This window comes from Atheta coriaria, unplaced genomic scaffold, assembly GCF_025399875.1.
Source record: "Atheta coriaria isolate IRGN ID8LTWV9N9 unplaced genomic scaffold, Caltech_Dcor_3.1 hic_scaffold_9_pilon, whole genome shotgun sequence".
NCBI classification, from domain to species: Eukaryota; Metazoa; Arthropoda; class Insecta; order Coleoptera; family Staphylinidae; genus Dalotia; species Dalotia coriaria.
The window spans coordinates 7,755,233-7,765,833 of NW_027045451.1; the positions used below are offsets into that span (position 1 = coordinate 7,755,233).

At 36.5% G+C, this 10,601-nt stretch overlaps 1 protein-coding gene across 1 annotated transcript; it reads left to right on the plus strand.

Moving 5' to 3' along the window:
• The first annotated feature begins 2,350 nt into the window (after positions 1-2,350).
• Positions 2,351-10,260, plus strand: Eaat1 (Excitatory amino acid transporter 1). Its single transcript, XM_065311468.1, has 8 exons — positions 2,351-2,588; positions 5,764-6,219; positions 6,845-6,887; positions 7,947-7,986; positions 8,059-8,476; positions 8,532-8,723; positions 8,778-8,912; positions 9,223-10,260. Exons 2-8 carry the CDS (start codon positions 5,783-5,785, stop codon positions 9,383-9,385), a joined length of 1,428 nt encoding a protein of 475 aa, XP_065167540.1. The 5' UTR covers positions 2,351-2,588; positions 5,764-5,782; the 3' UTR covers positions 9,386-10,260.
• Positions 10,261-10,601: the final 341 nt, after the last annotated feature.

Below are 10,601 nucleotides of genomic sequence, written 5' to 3' on the forward strand. Positions count from 1 at the left end.
AGGCGCAGCCGCGAAGAAGCTCGCGTTGATGAGGGAATTCGATTGGAGGAGTGTTCCACTCCTGATATTGAATTAAACCGACGATTGCGTTTCGACATCTCCGTGCTCGAAGTCGGTGGGACGTGACCTCTAAGGTTAATGACATCATTGCTCTGCGAGTTTCAAAAATTATTAATCTTATTCAAATTATTAACTTGTTAGCATTTTAACAACTTTATTAGCCACTCTTATGTTGTATTAATGACATACAAGGATCATGGCGGCATAAGTAACCGCCATGTTTACTTGTTGACTGTTTTGAAAGTTAAACTTGTTTGGGTTAATTGAATGCAACTGGATATTTGATGAAATAACCAACTGACAGCTCATAATGCGGCTTAATTATGAGATTATTAATTGTTGTTGTGACTTAAAGTCGTCATAAATTAATCGAGAATGAGAATTGCGAATGCGCATGCAAAAATAAGCATAATAAGCAGATTATGTTGTATTTTTTCTGTACTGCTTTGTGTCTTATAACTTACATCCACTTTTGTGGTTAGATTGGTTTGGATGCAACTAGTTATACAGCTATTTGTGTTGCATAGTTGACTGTATAATATCCGTAGCCTACTTTTGTGGTTAGATTGATTTGGATGCGACTAGTTATGCTATCAATTACACTTCAAATAATCAACTGGATTCTGAGACCTTCAATTCTACAAATTTCCGCTTTCACGCCTATTTTAATCATCGTGAGACAAAACAAAACATTGAATGAACGATGAATGATGACTTAATACTCATTGGTATTTAGACGCGTTTGTTTTGCACATTTACATTAACAAAATAACAGACGAAACGGCAGCATTTATTCATTTATCAATGGCCTAATTAAAATGTCTCGTCGATGTTCGCGTTCACGGACCAGACTAGAATTAAACATATCTTTATGTGCGATTCGTGATTGCAATGAATAGCACTGCAGTGTGTTGGTATAGTTTCGGATATAATTGGCGATAATCGCGCGACGACGCTCTAGACTCTAACTCGTTAACATTTCTCACACATACTAACATCATCTGATGAGCGAAGTTCGTAGAGCGACTAATTGTTAATTATACCAGAACTAATTCACAAATTAGTTTCACAAATTTGACATGCCGTATTATTGTTTGATTAAATTCATAACCACATAACCACACATTTAGAGTTATTCGAGTTAAGCTAACCTCAATTAGACAAAAATAAATTTTAAATTTTTAAGTAATATAATTGCCGGATGATATGTTACATATAACAAAATACAAATTACGATATTAAAGTGTTACATAATGAAACATGTTATCATTAAGCGTGTGAATTTTGTGTACACTGACCGCGAATACGCGCGCATGAGTGCAATTTGAATGGTGCATTGGTGCAGTTAGTGGACTTTCGGTTTACGAGCGCACGAGATTAGTCATGGTGGTCGCTCTGGTCGCAGACATGGTCAGGAAGGCAGGAAGTCATTGTCAATAGGTCAATTTCACGCAAATTGCTGCGTTTTCAATTTCCTCTAGGATACTCTCAAGCATTATGTAATCATTAACCTGAAAACAGTTTATTTTGTTTGGTTTGTGTGATTGTTGTGTTACATACAAACTATTTTTAAACATGAAGTCATAAAATGATAAACTTATGAATATCAATCGTAATCGATCTATATAAACTTACTAAATTCATAATAAAAACATATATTAGAAATGAATAATAAAAATTATTGTAGTTGTTTACGACAAATATATTGATTTTATAACCCACATAGCCTAGATTTGTGGTTAGATCGGTTTGGATGCTACTAGTTATGTTATCAATTTTACATTAAGCCATATAGGAAAACAATCGTCTTCAAATCAAGAAATTTCCGCTTTTATATTTTTGTATTACGTTTTACTTATGTTAAAAGGCGATAACACAATGGACAATTTAGATGTATATTAAGTTGCCTGCTATAAAAGAGAAAATAGCTGTTAACAACAAAGCACCACCAAAAAAATCCCTAGTAGAATTCTATCGTAAAAAGAAACTGGATAGTTCCAGATAGAATAAAAAACGTGCTGATTCCCACATTTCCCAATAGTTTCCAATCCTTTGACTGTCGTCGAATGCTTCTGATCTTTCTATTCTTGTCGCACGGTAGGAAAACGGTAGCTAACCGCTCGTCGTCGTGCAAACAGCCTAATCTCCCGGCAGCGATGCGCATCTCTCGCATCTCTCGCTGCGTTTGGCGACAAAAACGCACACGAACACACGTAACACAGACACATCTATACACCCGCACCGGCGCGCGGTGGCGGGCTGCGGCGGTAGCGCCTGGCCCTGCAAACAGCAACAAGCGCGAGAGACGCGCGAACGCCGAGAGCAGTTCGCGACTGACCGTCGTTTTGGAAAGTGCGCGCACGCGGCCGTTTCAGTCGAGCGTTGTCGTTAGCCAAAGCAAAAAAACAACGCCGTTTTCCGGATCGCACGCACCCACGCACAAATACCTAGTTTGTTGTAGTTCCCGGCGGGTGCACTCTCGCCGCCAAGGATAGCACCGAACGCGCCGCCGAATATTCAACAAGTAGGTAAGCAAGCAAAGCACGCACACTGCACGGATTTAATTTCCAGGCTTCGGACATTTTATCATCATACGAATTAAATAAATATTTGAACAAATATTACTACGAGTTTTGAGTGTTTGAATGATACACTTTATGTCTGAGAAAAACTGATTTTGCAAGTAACTAACATCCACATAGTGATGTAATTTCGCTGGGGACAAACAGTTATTTATTGCTTTTCTTATCGCTTACTGGGAGTTGAATGTGGCGAATCATCGTGAAAAACAATCATATATTGGCTATATTCATCACTAAAACTCTATTTAAATTTTAAAATAAGTTTTTATGGTTATGTTTAAGATTATTTAAATTACATTTGTAGGTACTTCATAAAATAAACAAAGTCGAAACGTGCTGTTTGCTAATTTAACGTGTTTAATGTTTTGTATTTCTTTTCGACCTCTGCTAAAAATGTTTGATTATTAACAAGTATCGCGCATCACTTCTAGGAACAATAATTATTAAATTTTGATTGTCATTATGGAGAAATTTAATTGATGTCAAAATTAAGTTTAAAGATACGAAACAAAATTAATTTATAAATAAATTAAAAATAAATATTTATATTTATCATATTATTAAAAAATTCTTTAAACTTTTTTTAATATTACAATTCTATTTTGATATCCGTTTCCGTATTTAATTAATAACGAAAGTTGAGAAGTACTCGCTCATTACACGATGATAATTAAAATGTTTTAGTTATTGCTACTGAATAAACAGTACACTAATTCAAATAATGAAAGCTTCTATTGATAACAGATTTCATTCTGAAGTTAGAGGATAATTTAAGTCAATTTTACGAACTGAATAGAACGGATTTCAGCGTGTAACCGTGACTTTATGCAAATGCACACATTTCGTGAATCTACTTAAACTTGGTACGCGTTATTTTTTTAACAGATTAAACCGGTATTGTGTGTACTAAAATGTTTAAGTATTTACATAACAATGCACCAACATAAAGCTACTTATAGCTGCTTTTAACACTGCAAAAATAATTACGACATAAATTCAATACAAATAAAGACAAAATGTGCGTTTTGCATTTTAAACTTTTTCAACATGCGCAATATTGACATAATATAATACCACCATTAGTTTTGGCATCTTCTTGGCATAATAGCAGCAACGTCCATTAAAAATTCAACCAGGATATAAATAATCTATAAATGTCTGCTAAACGTTTTTGATTTATTACATAACGAACAAACGTGTTACACATTACTAACTAACTATGTTGAAGAATGTCCTTCAGACAAATATTCGTCAGAGCGAGTTAGGAATAGTTAAAAACTTAAAATAGTCATCTGAGCCTTTAGCAGAAATGATTCCGCTTTGTGTGCGTCTGTGTGTCTTTCTGTCTCTGGTCACGACTTAAGTGAGACAGTCTCAACTGGACACCGGGCTATTTTCGAAGCTTGAATCTCAAAACACGCCCGTGGCCAAATAGCAGACAAAACAATGACTGCAACGCGATGTAATTAAATCATTTTGACATAAATGTCGAAATTATACATTATAAAGATATGTTGTGGCAATAAGCAGCCAAATACGCATAAAACTACAAAGGAATTCATTGCGAACCAAAATAAACCGGTTTTAATTCATGTTAATTTTAACTTAAGATCATCAATTCATCTTAAAATATATTAATTTAGCTGAAAATTGTACTTTAAACACTTTGTGTAATGTTTTATGAGACGTAATTTGAGTAATAAACACCTGAAGCGTAACGTACACAGGTTTTAATTTTATGATCTTTTGATGATTTAATTTAAAAAATTAAATTCACTGTATAAATAAATAATTCTATAGTAATTTAACAATTTGCGCGAAATCATCTCTTCAGCTGTGGCGGCTCATCGAAAGCTCGTGAATGAAGTATGAATGAGGCATTAATCTCTTAATAAACAAAAATTGATTGTGTCACCCATCTATCGCATCCATCGACTTAAGTTGTATTCGTGTGTGTGTGAATTTTAATGCATGCGCGCTCGCGCTTGACGCTGCTAATAATAAGCATATCTCGGTAGCTGGTAGCACAAAAGCAGGAAATGTTCAATAAAATTGTAAATAATTTGTAGCAATACACACGGCAGTCGCCATTACACGCACGCACACATGCGGCAGTGATAAGCGCGCCAGCTCGCGTGTTTCGTATCACACAGACACCAACATACACTTAGCTTCTCACCGCGCATCCCAATCTTTTGTTTCGGTCGCGAAACAGTGGAAAATCTCATAAATCATTGTTAAGATAAGATTTACAGATTACTGTGTGGACACGATAGGTGGTAGACAGCACAAATCACATCACACACAAAAAATGGCTGCCAGTTATGAAAATCAGGTCACAGTGGTGTGAATAAAACCACCTAATTTAATAGTAAACTATGTTGAACTTTAAAAATTTATTTTATAGACTTTTATTACACATAGTGTTACGTCATTAGGTTTATTTATGGTCCGAGATGCGATCTACCTTGAATCAACCGATACATTTCCATAAAGTTAGAGTTAATCAAAGATAAACTACAAAAACATTTAGTTTTATTGTGTTTTAATTTCTACACCAACAGATGGCACCATATGCTTAAATCTTGTAAATTGTGATAAAGTAAAATTGAAGACCACGCCAAAACATTCATTTAAATTGTTGGCTTCGCTCCTAGGCGCCATTTTTAACACCCGCGCAAATATATTTGTGGAATTACTGAAATGGTCCACACATTCCTATCTAGGAAGCGACAAATAGCAGAATACAAATCTCAGAATCATTTAATTGTCTATCGTTCTCACAATAGCAATAAATATGCAAAACATATAAACAAGACGCGATAAATTGTTAAATATTCATAACCTGTCGTCGCGCCAAGAAATATTAAGAGTCAATTTCCTTGAAATTGTTTTGTAACGCGTCTACATGCTACACATGTCTCCTAATGACTAATCTGATGTATAGATAAACATACATTAATATTCACACGTGTATATTACAAAGCTGTAATTAACATTTTAACCAACCTAATAATTACTGATTATAATATTTTAAGATATAAATCGCATGTTTTTTAGTTATAATTATATATTTTGAGGTTATGATCTCATAAATTAAGGTTATGTTGTTGTTTTGCAGATAAATATCCTGCATCAAAATGCCACGACACAAGGAATCCTTCCTGGCGAAGAACCTGCTCACCATGTTAACGGTGGCGGGTGTCTTGGGCGGTACAATTTTGGGTTGTGTGCTGCGTAACGCACAGCAAGAACCATGGACGCCACGTCAAGTTATGTATCTGCAGTTCCCAGGAGACATTTTTCTGCGGATGTTGAAAGCGCTTATCATCCCGCTTTTAGTTTCCTCCGTCATTGGTGCAATTGGATCTTTAGATCTCAGTCTTAGTAAGAAAATTGCAGCAAGATCGATTATCTTCTATGCGACAACGACGGTATGCGCTGTCATTTTGGGCATTATTCTGGTAATCACAATTAGACCTGGAACCAGCGCCGCTGCTGATTATGCCGATGTCAAATACACGAAACCCGCTGTTCGACAGGTGCTCACACAGGATACCCTTTTAGATTTAATCAGGTTAGTAAAATAAATCAATAACAAGATGGTGGGATATATTTACGACGCCATTTTATTTATTTCATTTTATTGTTTAAGTAATAGAAGCTAAAGTTTTATTCTCCGTGAAAGCTTGTGCTGTTGAAATTTAATTACGCGTCGTCGCTACATTTTGAAAAACGTTTTCCACTTTTCCTTTTTTTTTCTGTTCGTGGCAAAGAGGCTTTCAGACCATAATGAAATCGCCTCGCGGAAAATTCATCGCGCGTTCGCATGCGAGCGGGGAATATACACAGCTGCCGAGCCTCCGTATCACAGGGCAGGACATAGCTTATTGGAGCAGGAAATTTTGATGATGTTGATGCTAATGATCTCATGTCGTGGCATATCCGGTCGGAACATGTACCGACCCGACGCCCCAATCGGCTATATGCGTACATATATTACTCTGCAATGATCATTCATATTTGCAATGCTAAAAAAAATCACTAAATTGCTATCTTTTCTGTTGTGTCAACAACTTTTGTTTTGTTTACACTCAATTATGCCGCCATTTTGTAAATAATCCGACATCTTGATATCTTTTAATGACTTTAACCTTGACTGAGAAGAAAATATCATGTTCATTTTTTTATTCGATTTGCAGAAATCTTTTCCCACCGAATTTGGTACATGCCACCATTGCACAGGTGAGTTCAACATCAGTTAATTAAATTAATGTTTGTAGGAAATGTTGATAATTCGAAATAGAGAATCAGTGGTTTTCCAGCCTTTTGTCCTGTTACTAAAGCTTTTAGTGAGCTTTCAGCCACTTTCAGCTTGGCAACTAAGCCATTACTCTACATCAAGTATTCCGTCACATTGCGACTACTACTAAACTTCAGTTAAGGGCAAATTTGTTCTGATTAAGATACATTTACCTACCAATCTGACTGCTGAAACATTTTTTCCAGTCGGTGTTTTTATAGGTAAATCTGAATATATCAGTGAATTCATTCCTCAGGATTTAAAAGTAATCCTCGCGTAGTTCTCTCAATGATAGCGCCCGCGTTGAATGTCTATTGTTACCACCTCACGCGCACGCGGAGGTTTTTCCGTGTTGCGTAGTGGTGCTCTTTGTGCGGCTGCCGGTTGCCATGGCGGCTCGCCGGACGAACCATTCCTGATTCCTGGATGGTGGCTCGTCGGCGGATGTGTCGGCACGCTCGGTCTGGTTTCGCGTTTCTGCTTTTTCGCAGCGCGGTGATACTCGTCCACTGATGCCTGGCATGTTTGCGTTTGCATCTCCGACTGAATGTGTGTGCACACGCCGAGGGTATTTGATCCGTTGTCCATAAGCGGGTCTGCAATTTAATATGAGCTTTCGCGATTTAATAACGTTGATAATTACGCTTTGAGTACCCAATTATATTTGTAGCCAGTTTGTGTCGAGACATTAATTCGGTGCAAAATAACGATACACATTCAACAAACGTTTAATAACATGAATATTCATGAAAACGTAAAAATGTTATACTCGCTATTATTTGACGAAAATTTTACCATTATATGGCAAATAATTAGATTTTGTTTGTTATTTAGCTCTTGTATGCATCCAGATCCGCACGCATCAAAATACGCAATTTTAATTAATTTTTAAGAAAGCTGATTCCTGTTTGATAAACTGTATAATTTGAATATTCATATAACGCACATACCACTCCTATTGATCTATACGGACTGTATATTCTTTATTAAATTAATTTCAGACCCAAACCAAACTGATAGTACCAGAAAATGCAACCGGAAGTAAGTCTATATTAACATTACTTCTTATCCCAATTTTACTAAACTCTTAATTACATTCCTTTTTATATTTAGTTCCATTGGAAAACTGGAAATTTGTAGAGGTGTACGAAGGCACAACCAATGTTCTTGGTCTCGTTGTCTTTGGTGTCGTAATGGGTATTAGTTTGGGCATGATGGGCGAACGTGGCAAACCCCTTTTGGTATTTTTCGAAACTCTTAGTGAGGCTATGATGATCATCACCAGCTGGGTTATTTGGATATCACCCCTTGGTGTGTTCTTCTTGGTGTCCGCCAAAGTAATGGAGACGGAATCATTTGGTGATCTTGTGGGACGTCTTGGGTTATACTTTATGACTGTCATGTTGGGCCTTTTCCTTCATGGATTTGGAACATTGTCGGTGATTTATTTCGTCTGCACGCGTACGTTGCCCTTCACCACGATCGGAAAGCTTAGTCAAGTGTTGGTTACTGCATTTGGTACAGCGTCAAGGTTCGTAAAAGTTAAAACAAACAAAGAGAAATTAAATTAATTGGGTATATTTTAGTTCTGCAACGATGCCAATTACAATCCAGACATTGGACCGGATGGGAGTTGATCCGAGAGTTACCAGATTCGTCATTCCCGTCGGAGCTACAATTAACATGGACGGTACAGCTCTGTACGAAGCCGTTGCAGCCATTTTTATTGCTCAATTCCGATCCATTCCGCTGAGTTTCGGCCAGGTCGTTGCTGTCAGGTAACAAAGAAAGTAAAAACAAAATTATATGTTTTTTAATGGTGTTTTTTGTAGTATTACAGCAACTGCTGCAAGTATAGGAGCAGCTGGTATTCCACAAGCAGGTTTGGTAACGATGGTAATGGTATTGGATACAGTAGGCCTACCAGCTGAAGATGTAACCCTTATCCTTGCAGTTGATTGGCTGCTGTAAGTATATTTTCAGTGTTATACTGAATACGAATGTTAATTTGAATGTGAATGCGAAACGATTTTATTTTCGCCGCGTCGAGGATGGAGGTCGAGAGACACTCGTCACGCGCCGCGCCGAAAGCCCATCGAGGGCCCATCGTTAACACGCGATTACGCCTCACTCACACACATAATACTAAACAGGAATATTAAAGCACTGCATCGATTCATCACGCACACAACAATGCAGTACAATTTTCTCTCTTGATCTCTGCATCGTCTCCCCCACTTTAACCCTCGTTTAATGATTGTGTCGGATGTGTTTCAGGGATCGTTTCCGCACCACCATCAACGTGATGTGCGACTCGCTGGGGGCACGTCTCGTGGACATGCTCAGCAAGGGCGAGCTGGGCCGAGTCAGCGACAATGATAAGAACAACGCCGATCCACACGAACTCGTTGAGATCGCCAAGGATACAACGCACATATAAACGTCGTCTGTAACGCCGCCATCACGATTATCACGCAATCACGAATTCTCATTGTTCTTCGTGCCAAAAACAAAAACAAACACATACACTCACAAAACGCTAAACACGCAAAAAACGCAAAGCAAAGCTAAAACACGTTCGATGTAAATGTTACATGTTGCATGTTGTATTTATTATATTATCGATGCACCACTGTACGCCGTGCGTCGGCCGTGTTCACCTGTAAGAGAATGTAAAATCTAAGGAAACGTATAAGTGTTACTTATTCATTTAATTTTAGAACTAAAAGAAAAAATCAAACGAATGCATTTCAACTCAAGAGATTAGTATCTAGACGCAGCGCCATTTTTGAAAATAATCGCGCGCAGAGACAATAACGAGTGACATTTGGAACGATTTACAAAAACTCCACGAAATTCAGATCAAAATTTACGTAAAATATAGTACTCTATAACTATTTTTGTCTAACATTTATCAAACATTTACGAAATTCAAAATATCAGTGTTTTCCATCAATGTAAATATGTATTATCTAAATGTTACCCGCAAATCATCACAAAGTTTAGTATTAATTATGTGACTATGATAAAAAACACTTCTTATTCTATTCACGTTGCCATATTGCATTCGATAAAGATATTAGTTAGCCGTTAATTGATTAATTGTTTTGAAAGACAAGTTGAAATATTTTAGGAGTGGGACCAAACCAAGCGAGCGAAATTTTTCGAAATTTTAGATTTGTACTGCATAGCCGAAGAAACGATAAACAAAATCGAAAAAATATAATGTTATTGATTAGATGATTAATGATTAGTTAATGAATTATTATTAATATATTATAGTCTCGAAGACAATAAACTGCCTTTTACTATTTATATTGTATTTCTTTTATTTATATTGCGATATGTTTACTGGTCATTAAGTTCGAATGTTAGGTTAGAACAGTTAGGAGATGAGCACAACTTGTTTGATGGCTCGGACAATAATAAAAATACCAACAGACCAAACATTGTTAAGTGTATTGTATTGTAATATTCATAATTTCTAGTAATTGTGTCTGTTTATGTACAAATTAATAAATACAAATTGTAAATGTCTTGTTTTTTGACTTTATTTGTACATAACCTTAAATTTGACGATTATTGATCTTACGCAATTATCAAAAAGTTAGGTTAATTGACAGGCTATTTTTTTTAAATTTTGATTCGGATTGTTG